This window comes from Nanorana parkeri, unplaced genomic scaffold (assembly GCF_000935625.1).
Source record: "Nanorana parkeri isolate BGI_ZX_2015 unplaced genomic scaffold, ASM93562v1 scaffold252, whole genome shotgun sequence".
Classification (NCBI taxonomy): Eukaryota; Metazoa; Chordata; class Amphibia; order Anura; family Dicroglossidae; genus Nanorana; species Nanorana parkeri.
Genome location: NW_017306520.1, coordinates 542,343 through 564,819, shown reverse-complemented (window position 1 = coordinate 564,819; position 22,477 = coordinate 542,343). Strand labels below are relative to the sequence as shown.

The following is a 22,477-nucleotide window of genomic DNA, read 5'->3' as shown; positions in this document are numbered from 1 at the left end:
CTGGTTAAATACACCGCTGCTCACAGACACATCTAAAAGGTAACATATATTTAAAAAAAATTGTAGGCATCCTGTGTAAATGGGAACAAATAACAAACATATAGTTGAAGTTTTCTCAAATTTGACTGCAAAAGTGGAAATACTATTTAAGTCATAACTGGAGTCTGGTGGGTCGAGTCTATGATATATATAGATATATCTATATAGATAGATAGATAGATAGATAGATAGATAGATAGATAGATAGATAGATAGATATTGAAATATAATATTTATGGAAACAAATATAATTTGTACATTTTGGGTGGACAAAATCTTAAAAGAAAATAACAATTATAATTCATACCCAGTTTCTTAAGTTACTTAGGCAGTTTCCCCACCTGTCTGTTGCTGTCTGAATGGATGTAAGAATATTCACATTGACTACACTGGAGTAATTAGTGCTCAAACCAAACTATTTGACAGCAGGATTACAGATGGGAGGAGAGCACTGGAGGCGTCGTACAGTGCTATGGGACTATAAAGATAAATATAACATTTAAAATATAAAAATGAAATAATACCGGCATCTGTCATGTATTTTTTATTTAAAAAGAAAACTCATTTTATTTAGCAGTAATACCAATTAGGTTTCTAAAATTAGTAGGTAATAAGTAAAGTAGACTAACCACTAATTAGCTAGCTAAATAGAAATAATCAGTTACAGGAGAATTAATATAACATAAAAGAGAGGTTAAAAAAAAATCATAGTCTTGTGCTGCACACAAATAGAACAAAGAGATCTGCTAACAAGGTGATATTTTTTTAAAAAGGTCAAAGAGCAAAAACTTTTATTAAATAAAAAAAATCTATTTGATGGTTTGCTTTGACAAGACCTATGTAAAAAATAAATGCATTGAAATTGAGAGCTCTATGGGCTCATTCAAAGCACATCCAGATCATCATCCAGACAAAATGAGACATGCAGTATTTCTCTAGTCTGGTCTGAAATGCAGTGGAACTGCAGGCAGGTTCACACCATTTTCCGTACCAGATCTGGACCAGAAAATGGTGTGAACCTACCCTAAGGGCCCATTCACACCACATCCAGATCATCTCCAGACCAGACCAGATTGTTTTCGGACTCAAAATGCATCCTAATGTATCCCTATGCTATTTCTGGCGTCTGTTCACACCAGTGCAGTCCGTTCCAGACCAGAAAAATACGGCATGTCATTTTGTTTGCTCTGGAATGCACTGGAATTGCGGCAGATTCACACTATTTTCCGGACCATATGTGGTCCGGAAAATGGTGTCAACCTGCCCTAAGGGTGGCAGCTAACTGCAATGTATCAATTTTTGTTTACATTTTAACAAACACTCAGCAAAAGTATCTGTTTCTAACGATTAGGGTTAATACAGCAGCTCTGCTACAGCAGGTCCTGGCAACTACATTCAAAGTTGGAAGCTCTGCTGGGACTCTAGGCCATACAAGGAAAGTCCCTGATCCCACTCTAGAAAATTTGGCAAATAAAATAGGCTACCTAAACAGAAGCTCACTTTTGCTACTGCTTTCTTCAAATGCAATTGTTTTAATATATAAGCCACACTATATCTGTTTATAACATCAGACCAAATATATTAACAGATTTGTTTTGTCCTTTCTCAGAATTCAATTTACAACTTATTAAAGGGTGACAATAAGTCAGAAAAGTTCTTCAAGGTTCTGAATGAAAGAATAAAATGTGCCCAGCAAGAAATTAAATCCACTATGTCTGTGAACATGAGTGATTTAGGGGTTGGGGATTCCCTGGAACCTGTTGGGAATCTCAACTCGAAAGGTAAGTTACACAGAATAGTAATAATATTAATTATACTGTTCATTGCATTTTATTTCCGGAGAGTTCGAAGAAAACCCATTATAATACATGGTAACGGCCATTCCTGGCTTTTTTATTTTATAAACTTCAAGCTCTTAATCTGTTATTGTCATCCTCTGGCTTTATTACTTAGTGAGTCATAGACTTGAAACAAGTGTGAAAGTCAAGCGTAAAAATTCACTCTTAGCATACTAGTACTTTGTCAAATATGCACTATGCAGGAAACGTAGCAGGTGACAATGTTTCAACCTGCAGGTTTTAAAACAAGTCAGCAGTGGCAGCTTCTGTATTTATATTGTATTTTTAACCTCCATATACTGTTAGACTGTCAGGTTCATAATTGAAAAAGCTAAACAAATAATTCTGAAAGTAATAAGTCTGACGGAAAGCAATACGTTCACTTAATTGATCAGGTGAGGCAGAATTATAATACTTTATATGTCAATAAAATCGTAGTGCTAAGTGTGTTGTTCTCACCGGTCAGACTACAAGAATATTCTTATTGTTATTCTTGCTGTACAGCATTTATATAGCACCCACAGTGTGTGCATCACTTAATATAAGGAAGACATTACAGTTGCAATACAATTCAAAACAAGATGGTTAGGAAGGGCCTGCCTGTGAGAGTTTCCAATATAAAAGGGGAGGGAAAGTGATACAAAAGGATGTAGCTGTGTGGGAATGATTAGTTTGAGAAAGTAATATTTCAGTGCTTAGGTAGAGGTGGGAGAGATGAGTTTTTAGGGATCGCCTAAAGGCAAAACAGAGAAGGAGATAACCAGACAGGTTGGGGTAAGGTGTTCCAGAGGATGGGAGGGACTCTAGAGAAGTCCTGGGGGCAAGAGTGGGAGGAGCTGATGAGGGAGCTTGAGAGCAGGAGATCTTGGGAGGAGCGAAGGGAACGGTTAAGGTGTAACTTTGAGGCAAGATTGGAAATATAGCTGGAGCAGAGTTGTGGATTACTTTGTAAGTGGTTGTTAATATTCTGAATTGTATTCTTTGGGTGATTATATTATGGGTAAAATATCATTGTTATTTATTTAATGACACAATGCACACTTTGTGGTGCCTGCTTCCTCTTCAAAAGCTTTAACAGTAGGGCCCCAACAAAAAGGTCATGAAGGAGGGGAGATTGGAGAAAGAAATGAAGTCGGCCCACTCGTTTTGATCATGGAACCCATTCTGAGATTTCTTCAGCTGTTGTGTGAAAACCACAACCCAGATCTGCAGGTAACTGTATATTATTGGTTTCAGCCTCAGCCACTGTAGAATTATTAGCAGTACAGTTGAAATTGAATCTCTGCAATTAGATTACCTGAATATATTGGCTTCTCTGTGTTTGCGTGCCGTTTTTCCTAAATACATTGCTTTGTTTTTCTAAACTGCTAATTTGTCTAATTTACAGATATTTATTGATGCAGAAACCTTTATGTTGCGTGAATGAAATACAATCTCTAAATCTTTCAAGATTTTGCTAAATAAAAAATGTTAACAAAAGATACAGATGAAAGCCCCCGCAATAGAAAAGCTCTTATACTCACCTCTATGTTAGCTTGTGTCTCCTATCTTCCCTTCATTCCAGCACTGCAGCCTCCATCATCGCCTTCTGCATTCAACACATCTGGGAGTGTTGGATGCCTTTGTCCCTGCTGCATGGTGTGGTTTCCTCCTCATAAGCCACTGCTAAGTCCTATAGTGACGTACACTATGCAGCACACACGCATCCAACGCTCTTCGAAGTTTTGAATGCCACTGATGGATGCTGCAGCACTGGAATGGAGGGAAGGTATTTGTAGTGAGTATAGGAGCTCTTCTATTGCAGGGACCTTTCGCCTGCATTTTATGTTAACCTGGCAGGGTAGCTTAAAAGGAAAAAAAAAGCATTGTCCATATACCTATGTTCTGATATAGGCTTAGAAATTGTGAAATTGTGTTAAAACATAAGAGCAACGTACGCAAAAAGGACGCAAGTCAAATGCATTATGTTTGCAAGCGCTTCTATGTTGCTTTGAATTGCTTCTAAGTTGCTTGCCTTCAAATTGCTCAAAAAATGCTTAAAGCTGATTGGAGCTGCTTTTGTTTTTACAATAACGTGTTTGAGGGAAAAAAAACTCTCAGATGCAAGAAAAAAACTGTGTACATGCAGCAAAAGCCAAATATATAGATTCAGAAGAAAATAACATTGATATAACACTGACACATGTCATAGATCTGCTACTAGCATGGCCAACTTTGAAACATAACTGGAAAAACAAAATGTTTTACAGTCTTGTGTATTCATTTTCCATATAGAATTACCTGCGGAGTCAAAATCATAAGACCAATTATAACTTGGTATGTGAGACCCTGCAGTTCTTGGATATTATGTGTGGGAGCACTACAGGAGGACTGGGCCTTTTGGGTCTATACATCAATGAAAAAAATGTGGCTCTTATTATCCAGACTTTGGAGACCCTCACAGAATATTGCCAAGGACCATGCCACGAGAATCAGGTAAATACTTCGTAAAGTATAACTATAGTATTGAGGGGTTAGAACACTGTCAGTTTTTTTTTTTGCTGTCTTTAACCCTGCTATAGAGATTCAATATCTCTTTATGTCTTCACCACCAATGTCACTGGAAATAAATGTAAGGGTAAATAAAAAATTTGTTATTGCCACCAGAAATTAGGGCAAATCTTCCAACGGGACACTGGTTTCCATGGCCAGTGTCTAGAAGCGGATTTCCCTCACTTTGGAAATATAACCTCTCACTTCCTGTTGAGGCTACAGGACAGCAAGTGAAGGGAAATCTCCCTAATTAGACACAAATTTGAAACAAAGCTGACAGTAGTTTTAACCCTCCCCTGACCTATCTATAATTAAAATAAACGTTTGTTTTTACCATCACTTTTGGAGAGTATCTACAAAGAGCAATTTCAAGTATCAGAAGTGACTCAACTGATTCATGCATCTCTGGTGATTGGAATGTGTATGGGGGTGTGAGGGATCCGGAATGCTGCTAGTATGTATACTTTACGGTGACCATTTCTTTATCATCCCCTTATGCATGGCAATTATAGCTGTGACAGGAAGATCTTGCGCTTGTCTGCTCATACTCATCCCTTATTTACACCTATCAACATCTTTCATATTGATAACACAATGGAGTTGATTTACTAAAGGAAAAAAGGTTTGGTAATTTTGCAAGAGATTTTGCACTTTGCATAATTTTCACTTAACTTTGAGAATGTGGTGAAAATTCACTTTGCAAAGAACACCCACTTACAAGCAAGGAAAAAAAAATAAAATAATCAACTTTTGTCAAGCTGGGTGGAGCCAGGGCTAAACAGCTTGGATTTTAGCCAAGACGAACAGTCTATGGCCATCTTTAGGTAGGCAAAACATAAAAAAAAAGCCTGGTTTTGAATTGTAAATGTCTGCAATGCTCGTACTGTTTTAAAACGAACCTCCAGCATAGTCCAGCATGTGATATATTTTTATACAAATGTGGAAACTGACATCTCTCGTTTTTCCACATTAAGATTTGCCTGGATAAGTCAAACAGACCAAAGTCTGGGGAGCCACAAACTGTGGAAGACATGGTATCTTGTTTCGCTAAACAAAATTACTTTTTGCTTAAACCCTTTTATCTTATATCAAAAGTTAGGAACTGAGTAACAGCTTATATATTTATTCATAGGATAGGCACAACAAATCTGGCCCAAGGCAATACAATCAAAAATACAATCCTGAATGGATGTTAAAATATGCATCCATCTTCTCCTATATATTTGAAGGAATTTTTCAGAAATTTGAAAGATTGCCCTTAACACTTAACACTGAGGACACTTCCTCCTGTACACTTTTTTTTTTTTACCAGGCTATAGAGTTCAAGAAATATGGAACTGTAGACTGTTTGTGAAGGCAAGAATTTTATTCCTCATGCAAAAAAACATAACAGGACAAGCATTTAGTCCCAGATACAAAAAAACGAGGTTGACCATCTGGAATTGCAGTCAGTTGCAAGGATGTGAATATACACAAAAACACATGTAATAGTTATACTAAACTTGCTTCCTGGCTAGATTTTGCCAACCGGAATGGAATCTTTGTATTCTTCAAAGTGAGATCAGAGTAATGTACCTGTGAGAAAGTCCACTGACCAGTTTTTTAGCTAAAGAACTGGATGTGTTTTTCTGATATTTCACATTGAGTCTGTGATACAATTAGAAGGTAGGACATGTTATAGCAAAGACAAGGTAGGACATGTTATAGCAAAGACAAAGGACAGCACGTGTGAATCAAAACTCCATATGGTGGTAAAGTCTCCAAATTTATCCAATTCCAAGAGGTACTTCACCCTTATCATATAAATTACAACAAAGGAACCTTTAGAAATGTTTACTAACGACAATCTACAAAGAGATACTTCTAGATAATTGCAGACCTTTATTCTTTTCATACATTATTTTTATTTTCCTCCCCAGTTTTCTCACAGTGGCCATTTTCACCAAGGTCCGATGAATGCCTCTCCCTTTACTTCCTTGAACTCTAGGTCTGTCTCCGGGAACATGCGGCAGTGCACATTATCCGAGGGGGAAAAATGTCTCATAAGATTTTGCAGTTTACAGATTAGATTTCCTAGGAAGGTACTGGTGATGTAACCTTCTCATAATGTATATGTGAAACCAGGACTACATCACCAGGGCCTCAACCAATTCAACCTGGAAGTGAAAAATCAGTAATTGTACATAAAAGCAAAAATGTTAGTCTAACTAATGAATGTAAGATGATTTCATATCAGCATGCAGAACTGCATGCTGATGTGATTTTTAGTGAAAGGAGGTAAAGGTACATTAGGAGCATAGCAACACTGGGATGCATTATGGGAAGAACCCATAATCACAGTCTTCCCAAAACATGTCTATCCCTCACCATGTTCCTTTGTATGGTGAAATTGGACTGTTTTGATGTGCATTAGATTACTTCCATATTGCTATTCTTAATTGGGTTTGTGAATAAATGCTACATGGGTTAGTGGGACTGAGTTGTAACTCTGCCTTGCATTGTAGGCTGTGTCATAGTTATATTGTAGATAATATCTCTTTTTCTGCCTTCTGGGCAGATATTACAATATTTAACAAACACAGTAGATAAACAGAGCACACGTGATACTTTTTATTATACTGCTTCAATGTGTGTCTCATCTATGTTTTATAGCTTGGCACATGTAACAAGAGAGCCAATAGTAATTATATTAAAAGCAGTTGTAGTCCATAACTGGAAAACATTCAGTTTGCTAAAGTTATATGTATCATAAACAACTGCCATGCTTTTTTCTTTTAGAATATACTGTTTTCACCTTGTATAATGCTTTTCTGCATCTCAGTGCTGCTAATCTCCTGCAGCCTCCTTCCGCCATTTCCTGTCTACACGCATGCTCTTTAGCAATAGCTGTGTGCATTGCTTATGGTGGGCTTCCTTACAGTGACTTTGGTGAAACATGCCTGCTCAATGAGCAACTGGAAGTGCATGTGACATGGTGACAATTCAGGAGAGCAGTTAAGAAAGGGACAAAGTGTTGAGATCTCATAAAAGGAAGTACTTGATCAAGGACATTTAGGGCAGGGTCACCAGGTATTATTTTAGTGGAAGCTTAATATAACATGGGTGCAAAAATGGAAAAAAGGGCCTCAGTCATGAAGGGGTTAAAAAGATTGGAAAGGATTTTTGAAAGTTCATTAACATGTTAATAATTATATGAGATTTTAGTAATTGGGCTTAGATCTAATTTAAGTAAAATTAATTGAGAGCTACCTTGGAGTGGCTACATGCAGCTGCTAGCCAGGCATGACATCACACAAGTTCAGCCCTGCATTTATACTTCCATGTGCAGCCAACCATGGTCGGCAGATGGTAGGAGATTTTGGACTCGGGGAGAAAACAGCTGAAACTCTTCTATTTGAAGGGTAGCCATAGGCATAATCCACAGTTGCTATTTATGTTTTCTTTTAGACAATGCAGTTTTTACCCTTTTCTCATCTCTTTTTGCATCTCACTGCTACTGATCTCCAGCCTCATTATAACTACTTAGAGGGTTATTCACTAAGGAGCCAAAGGATTAAGCCAAAGCTTCGGCTTGCTTTGGCCGCTGTAGCCCTTCATTTCAGCCGGACCGAAGGGCTGATGTACGGGCTATTCACAATACGCCTATGCTTCGGCTCGGCTGAGCTGAACACACAGCAGAAGCAGGGAGAACGTTCTACTGAAGCAGACGTTCTCCAAGCAATAATGTAAAAAAAAAATGGCGTGGGGTCCCCCTTCCAATCCATACCAGACCCCGAGTTAAAAATGAAAAAAAAAGTGCGTGGGGTTACCCCCAAAAGTCATACCAGGCCTTTTAGGTCTGGTAGGAATTTTAAGGGGGAACTTCACCCCCAGAAAATGGGGGAAAAAACGTGGGGTTCCCCCTAAAACTCCCAACCAGACAGGAAAGGGAGGGGACAAGCGAGCGGCCCTCCTCCTCCCTGCACCATACCAGGCCACATGCCCTCAGCATTAGGAGGGTGCTTTTACAGGTTCCCCTCTGAAAAAGCACCTTGTCCCCATGCCGATGAGGACAAGGGCCTCTTCCCCACAAGCCCTGACCCGTTAGTTGTGGGGGTCTGTGGGCAGGGGGGCTTATTTGAATGGGTGTACCCCCTTTCATACGGAGGCACCCAGATGCACTTCTGTGTTCCACCCCATCCCTGCTGTAGCCACTAAAAAAAAAACATGCAGGTTAGGGATTGGATAGAAGGGGAAATCCTCTGCTCACCTTGCAGCAATCAAGGCCTATGAAGACAATGGTGCTTGTAGTGATGCACACGGATGGCACCGTGCAGACACAATAGGAAAAGGAATCACCAGCACTCAGTAGAATAATTCAACATGTCCATTTATTGGACATAGACGTCACACAATCACAAGAGCCAGTGTTTCGAGACCACGCAGGGTCTCTTCATCAGGGCATAAAGAGTGACCCGTCAACATGTTTCATAAGACCATATAAAATACCTTTTGTGTGTTTTAAACTGGTAACCTTTTATATATTGAAGTGATATTGCGGTGGACTAGAATTGTGGAATTACTACTGTAGGTTTATGAAGAAAAAGTATCATGGTAAAGAAAAAAAATTAACAACAAAAGTCGATGCAGCTCCTATTGATGTGAACTTTGTTTGAACTTCCCGGCAGTATGCACTAGTGTACAGTATATCAGCAAAGCTGCCTGCATTCTAGCGGTTCCTGTCTTCAGATCTCAAGAAGACAAAGACTTGTATCAGGGTTGCCTAGTGTCCAGAAATTAACACACAGTCCATAAAAAATGCAGGTTGATTCAGGTTGTACATATAATCCATATATACAAATTAAATGTCTGTAAAAGGTATTGATTTTTTCATGCATTTGAAAATGACATCCACAGTCCTCCTATCATGTATAAGTCTGATGAAGTATTAAGTGTTTACATTCATATATTCCTTGTTCATTTTTCTGCACTCAGCAGTTTGATGCTAGCCTACTAAAACATTGTTTTTCTCACACGATAGTCAAGTATCCATACATGGTATCAGTGTCTAATTTACAAGACTTAAAGGAGAACTATGGGGTAAGTGTTTTTCCCCATAGTTCTCCGAAGGGTCACGGGAGGACATATACTAATGTCCTCCCGTGACCCAAAGCTCAGTATATCGTGAGCTACAGATCGCAGTATACTGATACCGCCGCAGCCGGGACGGATCCCGACATTACTGTTGAGATCAACCCAGCTGCGTGAGTGACAGCTGGCTCTGCCTATCTAGAGGCAGAGCCAGCTGTACCTGCCCCTCCCCCGTCCGTTCCGCTAGTCAGCGCTGGAGGATCGGAGAGGGGGGGGGAATAGGGGGTTTAACACCGCGGATGTCAACTGGTTAAGTAAAAAAAAAAAGGAAAACAATTTTTAAGTCCCTCCCCAAAAAAATGTAAAGTAACACATAAAAAAGAATTAAAAAAAAGAAAAAACATTTTTAAGTCCCCACCCATACATACACGCATGCAAACATGCGTCGGGGGCACTTATGGGCAAAAACGACGATTGCGCCCATTACGCCGCACATGTTACATATCGCCGCGAACGTCGCAGTGAGAGCAATAAGTCTAGGGCCATCAATCACTGATAACACTAAACTGATGAGTGGTAAAAGCTTTTAAAGTGTCGCCTATGGCCAATTTTGGGTATGGTAGTTTTCTGCGATTTCGCGGGTTCACGCAATTTTAAAGGTTGACATGTTTGGTGTCTATTTATCCGACGTGACCCCGACTTTTATATTTTACCAAAAAACTGGGTAATAATAAATGTTTCCTCACATAATGTAAAAAAATGCAAAATTTTCTTTTATTTTTCCTAATTATAGTAAAAAATAAAAACCCCAGTGGTGATTAAATACCACCAAAATAAAGCTCTATCTGTCCCCAAAAAATGGTATAAAATTCATTTCAGTACAGCGTTGTACGACGGAATAAACTTCAGTCAAATTACTGCAGCGCTGAATACTGAAAAATGGCCTGGCCAGGAAGGGGGTCTAAACACCTGGTCTTGAAGTGGTTAATACAGTGTCAGTATTGAAAATTAGACACTGTAGTTATAAGTCTGATGCTGTTATTGCAACATATGCAACATATCTGTTACATTTTCAAGCTTTCCATCATTCTTTGAGAAACTTTAGTTGGTTCTTTTCTGTTCAATTATTACTCTAAACCTACAGCTTGATCACTTGCTTTGGATAAGCAAATTTTTTGACCTTGTTAGAATTATGCATTCATGTGGTCTCATTTTCTTGGTCCGTCTCGTATGTAACCTGTGAATGTCATTCCATTCATGGGCACCTCCTGTGGGAAATTGTCTAACCAATTATTGTGCTAAAGGAGGAATTCAGGTTAAAGAGTTATGGCATCACAACACTGATAATTAATGAAGCATTTTACAGCCCATAATTGTCCATATTGTAAATACCATTTGTCGGGCCAATAACATAATAAATACAGTTCGGAAGATTGTTTTGGCCACATTTCCAAAACTACATGAATGCAGCAATAGGAGAACATCTTCCTTGCCAGTACCAACTCATATCATTCTTATGTTTATGTTTCTAACTCACTATAAGCAAATGTGGTTGGCTTTGATAACAGTTCTTACTTCAGGACACTTTGATTATGAGGTACATGGTATAAACTGTTTCTGTGGCTTGTAACAGCCAATCGGATTCTACATTTGTTTCTTAACTGATGCACTGAGATAATGAAAGAAAGAGCATAGTCTTTCTTGGTTTAGACACTTTGATAACGTTGACCTTACCATGTTTTGGACTACTATTTTTTTTAACTTGCTTTTCATGCTTTGTTTTATGTTTCTTTTAATTATTTTAATGTTTATATATGTGTTAACATATAATTGCATATTTATGAAGTGCTAATGTACAGTCATATCACACAGGAAGTATTGCAGTCATTGTCATTCTAAGAATAGTTTAGTATCTAGAACAAACTGGTAAAAAGCTGACTCATCTGGGTGGCATGAGAAAAGAAAGTTATAAATTAGAGCAGATTTTATAGTGAAATAACATGTTTGCCAGAGCTGCAACTTTGTTTAATTTGCGAAGAGCTCCCACTCTTCAATATAGAAATGGATGGTAGGCAACCCAGCCACAGAATCATTTAGTATCAGGAGTTCGGCTTCATACCTGGCTTATCATACACATTAGATGGAATTTAGATGTTAGAAGTCAAACTACACACAATTTTTTTTCTCTTAAACACACAAACCTGACCTGCTACTGTAAATCCTATGATCTTGCTTGGGCTTTGAAAAAGAGCCCTACATGATTCCTATATTAACACAAGGAAGCAATTAATTATTAGACCAGTTTTCTTTTTTAAAGGAGAACTATGGGGTTAAGTCTTTTCCCCATAGTTCTCCTTAGGGTAACGGGAGGACACAAACTAGCATCCTCCTGTCACCCCAGGCTCAGTATACAGCGAGCTTTAGCTCGCTGTTTACTGAGACGCCGCAGTATACCGCGAGCAGCTGCTCGCGGTATACTGAGATGCCGCAGCTGAAGCGGATCCCGACAATTGTTCCGGGATCTGCCCAGCTGCGTGACTGACAGCTGGCTCTGCCTATCTAGAGGCAGAGCCAGCTGTACCCGCCCCCTCCCCGTCCGTTCCGCCAGTCAGCGCTGGCGGATCAGAGCAGGGGGAATCCAGCCCCTCCCCTGTCACGGCAGAGAGCCGTGACAGGATCGAGAGGTGAGCGAACGCCGGTATATGTTCGCTCACCTCCCGATCTACTGAGCCGACCTGTGACAGTCTCATTGTCACAGGTCGGCTAGAACTATGAAGTGAGTGAAAATCACTCACCTCATAGTTCTCCTTTAACTCTACTTTTGTCTTATGGTGACTGTGGTGATATCGTCAGGAGGCCTGTTGCCATTTTTCTGCCCCATGTACCCATTTGTCTTGTTTTGTCTGATTTTGATTAGTAGGAATTACAGACATCAAACGATAGGCTTCTAAAAGAAAACTAAGCTCAGCAAGTACTCTGTTACACTGTGGCAAAGATAACTGAGTAGTGCAAGGATTGATAACAAATTCTCCAGTTCAAAAAACAGGTTCAACAGACTGAAAGATTTTCAGCATACTTAAAGGGAGTTTATCACCAAGAAAAACACATTTGCGTTTAGATTAATGGAAACAGCCATTCTCCATCTCAACCTTTTACTGCCCTAGACTTAGTATGTGGCACTTCAGTCAGAATATGGCACCTTCCATGGCAGCTTAATTACACAAGTGTTCTCCATGTAAGTTAAAGTCCTTTGCTTGGGACTCCATAGAGTAAAAAATGTTTCAAGTCTGATATGCCCCCCAAAAATGAACCAGTTGAGTGCTCAGTTTGATAGCAAATCTGGCATTTTCTCAGTATTCAAGATCAGCTTCTGTATGGTCAGCTCAAAGCATACCCTATTATTTGTCTTTCATGTTTCTAATAGCTTATATACACATTATATATAATTTCTTTACATTTTTGTTTTACAGTCTTGCATAGTGACACATGACTCCAATGGTATTGATATAATAACAGCCTTAATTCTGAATGACATCAGCCCGTTGTGTAGATATAGAATGGACCTTGTTTTACAACTTAAGGTATGGTATACATTTCAACTAAACAGTGTGCAATATTATTATTATTACAGGTACTTAAATAGTGCTGACAATTTACGCAGGTCTTTACGTACTGCACATTCACATATGCATACAGGGCCAATTTAGACAGTATCCAGTGATTCTCCCAGCATGTCTTTGGAGTGTGGGAGGAAACCGAAGTACCTGGAGGAAACCCACGCAAGCACAAGGAGAACATGTAGACTCCTTGCAAATAGTGTACCGACCTGGATTCAAACCAGGGACCCCAGTGCTTCAAGGCAGAAGTGCTAAAGTGTCTTCTCCTGTTTCTGCAACATTTCGGTCGTGTTAGTCTGCTGTTTATAGACAAAATTCCATGCTATATAATCAGACTTTTATGGATGTTCCTGCACAGCAAAATAAGGTGCTTAAGCAGGAGAAATAAGCTTAAAGGAGAACTATGGGGTCAGTGTTTTTCCCCATAGTTCTCCTTAGGGTAACGGGAGGACACAAACTAGCGTCCTCCCGTTACCCTAAGCTCAGTATACCGCGAGCTACAGCTCGCGGTATACTGAGACGCCGCAGCCGGAGCGGATCCCAACGTAGATGACGGGATCCGCCCAGCTGCGTGAGTGACAGCTGGCTCTGCCTATCTAGAGTCAGAGCCAGCTGTACCTGCCCCGCCCGTCCGTTCCGCCAGTCAGCGCTGGCAGATCGGAGCGGGGAGAGGGGAATCCAGCCCCTCCCCCTGTCAAGGCAGAGAGCCGTGACAGGATCGAGAGGTGAGCGAACCTGGTATGTGTTCGCTCACCTCCCAATCTGTGACAGTCTCATTGTCACAGGTCGGCTAGAACTATGAGGTGAGTGGAAATCACTCATCTCATAGTTCTCCTTTAATGAATTATATTTAACGTGGCAGGTTTGTAAGTGGACAACTAACCTATTTGTTTTTTAATACTTAAACTTGTGTATTGTTAAAAAGAGGGTGGAGAAAGTAGCTATAGGTTATTCATGATATTTTGGAACTTTTAGAGTAAATAGGATTGTTTAATACTGCAGCAAAAGCAGGTATAAGTCACCTGCAAATATGTTTGCCCAGGCTTTGGGAAACGATAGAACAGGGGTCTCAAACTCAATTTACTCGGCGGCAACTGTCACCCATTCAAGTTAATGATCAGGTGACAGAAGTTGCATGTAAAAGCCGACAAAAAGCATGTAAATGGTATGTGATATGATTACATCCAGTTAGGAATGAATCACTCTACCTGGATGCACGATTAATGCGTCTGGGGAAAGTGACTGTTTTCTAACTACATGTAATCATATCACGTACCATTAAATGCAGTGTGCAGGCGTTTACATGTAGCGGCTGTCACCCGATCATTAACTTGAATGGGTGACAGTTGCCACCTGTAAACACCAGATTAGGGATTCATGTTGCAGGAAGACGCAAGTTCCTGACACAGAAATCCCTAATCGCACCTGAAATATAGGTGTGCATGGGGCCTAATATATACACAAAGAAAAATACAACTCCCCACACACACACATACTAATACACAATAACACACTCCCCAACGTTACCCGCCACCCCCACACAAAATAATACACCCCCCCGCACACATAAAATAATACACCCCCCCAGCAAAGAAAGGAAGATGATATTTTTAAATGCAGGTCATCCTTTGCAAACACTTTGGGACACGTTGAATATGTAACTAAAGAAGCTTTTATCAGTGTTCCTTATTTACATTTGTTAAATCCTGCTTAATCTTGACTCATTACAGGACAATGCCTCAAAGCTTCTATTAGCTCTTATGGAAAGTCGTCATGATAGTGAGAATGCAGAAAGAATACTTATAAGTCTAAGACCCCAGGAATTGGTAAGTTTGTTTTAGGCACAAAATAGCTTTATATAATGGCTACTCATCCCAGTAACTGTGACACACAACATATCTCTTATGTAGACTGTTACCTTTAGTTTTCCCCATAATCACTTTTAAGAGAAGTTTTGGTTCTGCTTGATTGTCAGGTGGATGTCATCAAGAAAGCATATCTGCAGGAAGATGAAGGGGACAGTTCTGATGTGTCACCCAGAGAAGTTGGTCACAATATTTACATCCTTGCTCTGCAGGTCAGATCTACAAATATTTGTTAACAATAGTGTAAAGTTTTTTTGTGTTTTGTTTTATAAGGGGGCAGAGTATTATTTTAATTATGAAGATAGCAGAGGTCATTAAGGAATTCCTCGACTATGTCATGTGTTGTTGCATTTTAAGAACTGTTCTTCAGAATGTTCTACAGTGTCTCCATAATTCATTGTGCACTTATAGTCCTATGAGATATAAACATCACAGAAACACGTAGACATTACTGTGCTGGAAGATTGACCAAATACAAAGACATTTTTCTTTCTTTATAGCTTTATGTGCTATAAAGCTATAAAGAAAGAAAAATGTAATTGTATTTGGTCAATCTTCTTTTCCTTTTTTAGTTTACTAGATTATAAATTGACCTTTCATGCTTGTATAAAACCCCCCCCTTTTTTTTTTTTTACAAATAAAAGTAGTAGTATGGGATGTATCCATGAGAGCTTGCAAAGCATGGTGGGCTTTTTTTTTTATAACAAAGTCCAGTATTCCCTGAACATTGGAAGCACCCTGTGTATAACAGTCACAATGTAAAAAAAAAAAAATGCTGGTAACAAGAATAAATTGTAGGCACCTGTAATTACTGCCTGATGATGGGCCACTCTAATTGGGCAAGGCTGCTGCACTTCATAATAGTGTCAAAGCTTGCCCTCTCCTGTCCCACGAACATTCCTATTGGCAGTGGAGGCATTCCAACATAATGACAGGCCAGTAGCATGTGTAGGGCTTAACAGTCCAGGACACTGTTTTAGCAGCAGGAAGCCACTGACCCTGAGAGTTGTAGTGCCTTGGAGTGCTGTGGAAGGGACCCCTATTGCAACTTTAATGGAACTAGAAAAAATGTGGTCCTCAATACAATGTACTGCAAGTCTGGCATTCTGGGATTCTAAAAAAATACCCTGGGGCCCCAATTGGGGGTTTAAGCTCTTAGGTTTTTCCCCTCATACTTTCAGTTAAATGAAGTGGAGAAGAGCTGGCACTCGTAGGAATCTTTTTCATTGATTTATTGCTATGATTAACATGAACATGAAACATGTTGGCACCCTTTGTAGCTGCTTTTATGCCTTTTCAATAAAGAAATGCCATTAAGAGGAAATCCTTTGAGTGCCAGCTCTTTTGCACTTCATTTTGTTGATTGGATCCTGCAGAGATTCACGCTGAGCACCGCAGTCCCCATGGAGTATTGGGTCTGAGAAGGTAGAGCGGCTTTATTCTTGCATTGCATTCTCTTAGTTACACTCATAGAGATCTGTAATCAGACCCTTCACTGTTTTAAAACAAATTCCTGATAGCAATGAACATTCATATAACTTCCTTACCGAGTTTTGTAACAGGTAACTTGCTTGAACACAACATGATAATTTAATACAATGAAATGATAAGGGTACCCACAGATGTGAGATGACAGTTATCTGGGCTGATCATCTTTTGCCAGACAATGATGTCATGCCTCTGGGTCCCTGCAGACACTAATGGCCAATGGTTCTCAGAGTAATAAATGATCAGACATATTGGAAACCTTGTTCAGTCACTAGTCCAAGTTAGTTTAGTGGTGGAGGTGTCAACACAGATGCTCAGTTTTCATGTTTAAAAAGGAAGCTGGTCATAAAGATATCTAAAAGCATCTTTGGGGGGAATTTATCAAAATTGGAGCAGGCAGAGTCTGGAGCAGTTGGTCATAGTAACCAATCAGCGACTTTCTTGAGTTTGTTTAGTAACCAATTAGCGACTTTCTTGAGTTTGTTCAGTCAAACTTTGAAAATTAAAGATAGAAGTCGATTGGTTGCCATGGGCAACTGCTCCAGATTTTGTCTGCTCCATTCTTGATAAATTCCACTCTTTGCGTTTTGCTTCTATGTTTCACTGTTCAGATTGAGGCAACATTCAAATGCATTATAATAATTAATGTATTAGTAAAGGAAACATTTGATATTTAGGTATAATGGTTTCATTATTTGTGCATGTCAATTTTAATCTAAATCTATGCCATGTGATATGTTAACCATATAGAGCCTAACATTTAAAGCCCAGCAACTCTGGAATAAATAAGAAAGTCTTCTGCCTTTTTAGTTTTTTGTTCCTTTTTTGTGTCCCTGTCCCCTGCTATGTTCTGAGAGCAAGTCAGAGCGACAAGAAGTGATGACAAATGCCTCCTGTAGGGATACATGATTATAAACCCTTAGTAGAGGGACAAACTTAAAGAAGAACTCTGTGAAAAATTATTCTTAACCCTTGCAGTGGGGCTGCTCCAGCACTCTAAGGTCTTGTGAGTCATCACATTCTATACAGTGCATTAGGCTTTATGACGCTGATGACATACCATCTCTGCAAGAGAGAAGGAGACAGAAGGAGAAGGAGACCGCACTAACAGCCAGCCAGCTGCGAGGTTCAGGTGAGTATAACCTTGTTATTTTAGCTCCCTAGACAAAAATGAGCACTTAACCTTTGCAGTGCGGGGTAGCGCAAATATTTTTTCCCAGAGTTCTTCTTTAAAACTCTGTAATTTTTTTTCATTGTTTCTGGTATCTTCCTGTCCCAATAACTCCCAGACCCCTAACTTCTTGCCCTAGTGTCACACGAAATAGAATGTGAGGGGAAATCGTTCCAGGTCAGGGACAGCATTAAAACCTGGAAGATTTGTAACTCTTTTAAAACCTATCCAAAAATGTTTTTATTTGGTAGGACATTGGGCTTTAGTGGTTACTTAAAATCTTAGCCCTTGCAGTTGGGCTACCCCTGCAATGCAAGAGTTAAAAGAAAACTATGGGGTACGTGTTTTTCCCCATAGTTCTCTTTAGGTTCACGGGAGGACCTATACTAGCGTCCTCCCGTGACCCAAAGCTCAGTATATCGCCCGCAATATACTCGATCGTCACGCGCAATACTGTCGAGATCCACCCAGCTGCATGAGTGACAGCTGGCAAAGCCCGTTGTGCCCGCCCCCTTCCCCGTTTGTTTCTCCACTCAGTGCTGGAGAATAGGAGAGGGGAATTCCTGCGGGGAGTGGTGACTGACACCGTCACCGTTCACTGCAGGGAGACGATCGGGAAGTGAGCGGATCGGTGCATGTTTCTGTTCACGTCCCGATTGATAGAGCTGACCTGTGTCAACTTCTTTATCACAGCGATCCGAGATCATGGTTCAGGTGAATATAACTTGGGTTATTTCAGCTCTCTAGATAGAAAAAAGCACTTAACCCTTGTAGCCCCACTGCAAGAGTTAAGATTTTATTTACACTTCTAATACACTCCCACTGTACCTGTTTCTCACCTGGAATATCATTTACTGGGCTGCTGTAAACCAATATCCCAATACTTGCTTACATTTGGAATTAGGTCAGAAAATTATGGCTGATAATGAGTTGAAGATGGTGCGGAGGCACTAATGGCGAAATTTCTGCAGGTGGAAAACTGGAAATATGTCTGTGCTGTACTAAACACACAAAGAAATGGTACATTTTCATATTTAGAAAATTATTTATAAAACCTTTTCCTGTGATTGTAGCCAATATTAACACAATCTGAGAATATTCTATATATTGAATAGTCCAAACCAGTAGTTATTACGGGTCTATACGGGTCTATTCACTAAGCTGCCGAGGGCAGTCGAGTGAACAACCGACCCCAAGTGAAGTGAGCCGAACACTGTTCGGCTATTCACTTCAGGCTTGTACGGCTGATTTTAGCCGTATATCGGCTGAAATCAGCCGTACATCGGCTTGCTGCGCATGGCTTCGGGTCGGCCGAACATGCTCAGAAGTGCAGAAGGAATTCGACTCAGCCGATCCAACATCTGGATCGGCTGACCGAACCTCCGACAGGCTACTCACTGCTGTTCGGCCTATTCTTATAGATGCCGAACAGCAGTGAGTGAATAGCCGAATGCCGCTGAGCCTCAGAGGGACCGAGCAGAACAGAAAAATAGTTTAAAAAGTTAAAAAAAGTAAATAGAAAAAATCAATTTGCAATAGCCAATAGTAAACTAGCATTGTACCCGCCCTCTGCTGATGGACCTGATGGAGAACTGCAGCAGAGGGCGGGTACAATGCTAGTTTACTATTGGCTATTGCAAATTCAAATAGCCAATAGGAATCTAGCAATGCATTCCAATGGGCAAAAAGTTTTTTTTTTTTCTTTCTTTTCTGACACGGCTTTGTGTCAGAATAAAGAAAAAAAAGAAACAGCAGTGTTTCTCTCCTTGGCGGCCGGGAGCAGGAGACTCCCGGAGCACCAGGGAGAGTTTGCTGTTTGAAGATCAGTGTCCCTGGTTAGCAGGTAACCAGGGACGCTGATCTTTCTGTAAGTGGCCGGAGCCAGCCGTAACATCACGGCTGGCTCTGCCCAGCTATCAGAAGCAGGCTGTCCGCCAGCTTCGGCTTTCAGCGCGGCTCAGCTGAGCCGATGCATATGCGTTCGGCTCGACTGAGCCGCTCAGCCACGTTCGGGAGCTGTACGGGCTAAAGTGAATAGCCGTACAGCACCCCTTCGGTTCTACTGAACCGAAGGGGTCCTGGGGCCGAAGCTAGCCGAAGGATCGGCCGAAGCTACTGCTAGATCCTTCGGCAGCTTAGTGAATAGACCCCTTAATGTATGAAGCACAACATAGTACATTTTACACTTATGTACAGTAAAGTTACAATAAAAACTAGACTGAAATTTTGGCTGGTGTTCCTTTTTAAGGTTATAGAAACCTTCCCTTTTATTTTCCTTTAAAAGTGGAAATAGCAGGTTTGTATAAGTGGAGGCATATCACATTGTACTGTGACATCTCTTCCACGTTAACATCCTACTACAGTATGTCAGCTTTTAACTTACCCACTGCACAATCTACTTGTTGTTATATTGTAGCTGGCACGACATAACAGACATCTTCAACAACTTATGAAGCCAGTTCGAAGAATTCAAGAAGAAGAAGGAGAGAGCATCTCTAATATGGTAATTATGGCTGGAATAGCTTGTCATTGTAAATGAATGTAAATCTGTTTAACCACAAATCCATCTTCTGTCCTATTTAACTATTATTGTGTTTGAATATTCTTCTAGAGCTATCGCTCCCGGTCTCTGTCACTAGCATCATTTTCTTTGTCACTGTCTCCTTTCAGACACACTTGTTAATCAGTGGGTGAAATTCACAAGACTGTTTCACATTTCACATGAATTCCAAATTCTCTTGACAATACTGAGTAATTAAATGGGACAAAGTTCATTAATTTATTAACTTAGATGGTAAAACAGTCAAGTGTAAAGCAGCCCTAATTGCTAACATTTATCAGGCCATCCAACTTTTCAGAGGTGTTTGATTGCTTCATGTTGATATATTTCTCTTGGGTTAACTAGGGTTATATATAAAAGTTCCATCATTTCTCTACCTGATAAGCTTGTTAAATATCACAAGTTAAAAATATCGACCTGCACAGTACATGACTAAGCATAAACGTTGCAACACTTATTCAAAGTTGAAATGAGCAAATATGTCATAAAGTAATTAATGATAAAAACATAAGATGCTTATATTTATAATCTGTTGCTCTGGGACTACAAGAATGTTTAGTTCCCATGGCAATACAAAACACTTTACTAGTAATAATCTGGAAACCTCAAATATTGCTCTTGGGGCCATTATTTGATCCTCAATCACAGGATGCACCTGTAGGTTTTCAAAACTGTAATTGGCAGCAAAAGGGAGATTATAGAGAGGCCGTGTGGTCAACAGTGAACAATTGGATTAACCCTTTTATGAACAGGGGTCATTATTGTTTAGATAGGGCTCATTGACACACGTGGATGAGTACAGAAAAGAAAATCCACTATTCAGTAATAAGCTGAATTTTTGTATTCAGTGTATGTATGTATGTATACGTGTGTATGTGTGTATATATATAAGTCTTGAAAAATCTGCTTGTCGAGAGGATGCCGGAGTCGGACAAGTAGCTTCCCGGATAGTCGTGGCAATTAAACGGCCGGCCAGGAGCTTTACATTAAAGCGACACCCGATAGTCTGTATTAACTGCGGTTCCCCTTCCCCCACAGCCGCCACTGTCACTGCTGTTGCCGGTTTGCCCCGGACCGGCATGGCTGCTCTGTGACAGGAGATCAAAGAGAGATCAATACACAATCTTAATACACAATTATATTCACCTGCTATATCAGGAGATGTGGTTTTATAAGTTTTTTTTGTATACTGGCTTGTAGCCTTTGATTGTTTATAAAAGCGAGTTTTTAATATTTTTATTATATTTTTCATTTTTATCTTCCACTTTTTCCAGTTTTATCCACATTCTCTTCCATTTTATCCACATTTTTTCGTTTTTTATTTTTATTTTTGATTGCCAGATGGAATAATTCACTTGTTCAAGCCATTTTCTACCAGATTTTATAACCATCATTTTTTACAATACAACCTTTTTTCACACGAAAAAATGTTTTATATACACTATAGATTTTTTACATTCTATACTCACAATCACCATTGCTAACCCAATATATATTTAGGAACACATTTATTTCCTTTTCTCGACATGTATTTCATTATACAGCCGCAATAAGGATTTGATCACTGGCACTGTATTAAGTTTGTGATACTTCTACACAATTTAGAGACCAATTAATAGGTGGATCACACACAACCAAGCGCAGCACACCGGCCTATACCAATACACAATCTCCCTCTGATTTCATCTCCGGTCCCCGATGCAGAAAGTGATGTATATTACATCACTTCCGCATTCAGCTGGCACTCTCCAGCTACAGAAGCTGGTGAAGCAGATCTCTGCTTTATCAGCTTCTCTGGGGGTCCCTAGGTGACATTAGGGGTCTTGGAGATCCCTGATGTCTCCATAAAGAGGACCTGTCATGTAAATTGGCGCACACATAGGGAGCTTCTTAGCACCCTATGTGATAGAAATAAAGTTAAGTGTAAAAAAAAAAAGCATAAAAAAAATAGAAAAAACAAAAAAAATTTTTAAATCCCCTGCCCGTCAGACTGAGAGCAACAATTTTAGGGCCAATAATCACTGATAACCCTAAACTGATGAGCAGTAAAAGCGTTTAAAGTGTCGCCTATGGCCAATTTTCTATGTGATAATTTTTTTGCGATTTTTGCGGGCGCGCACAATTTTAAGACTTGACATGTTTGGTGTCTATTTACCTGACCTGACCCCATCTTTTATATTTTACCAAAAATATGGGTAGGAATAAATGTTTTTTAACATAACGTATCGAAAATTAGTTTTTTTGAAATTTATGGTACTTTTTTCATTATATAGTAAAAAATAACCCCCCCCCCCCCC

General features: G+C 39.7%; 1 protein-coding gene across 1 annotated transcript in view; it reads left to right on the top strand.

Moving 5' to 3' along the window:
* The window catches only part of ITPR3 (inositol 1,4,5-trisphosphate receptor type 3), a 218,399-nt gene that overhangs the window by 144,261 nt on the left and 51,661 nt on the right, over nt 1-22,477 (top strand). Inside the window, 7 exon segments of the mRNA XM_018556782.1 lie at nt 1,649-1,834; nt 2,919-3,089; nt 4,152-4,352; nt 12,950-13,060; nt 14,827-14,922; nt 15,072-15,173; nt 20,037-20,123. Coding sequence (XP_018412284.1) covers nt 1,649-1,834; nt 2,919-3,089; nt 4,152-4,352; nt 12,950-13,060; nt 14,827-14,922; nt 15,072-15,173; nt 20,037-20,123 — 954 coding nt within the window.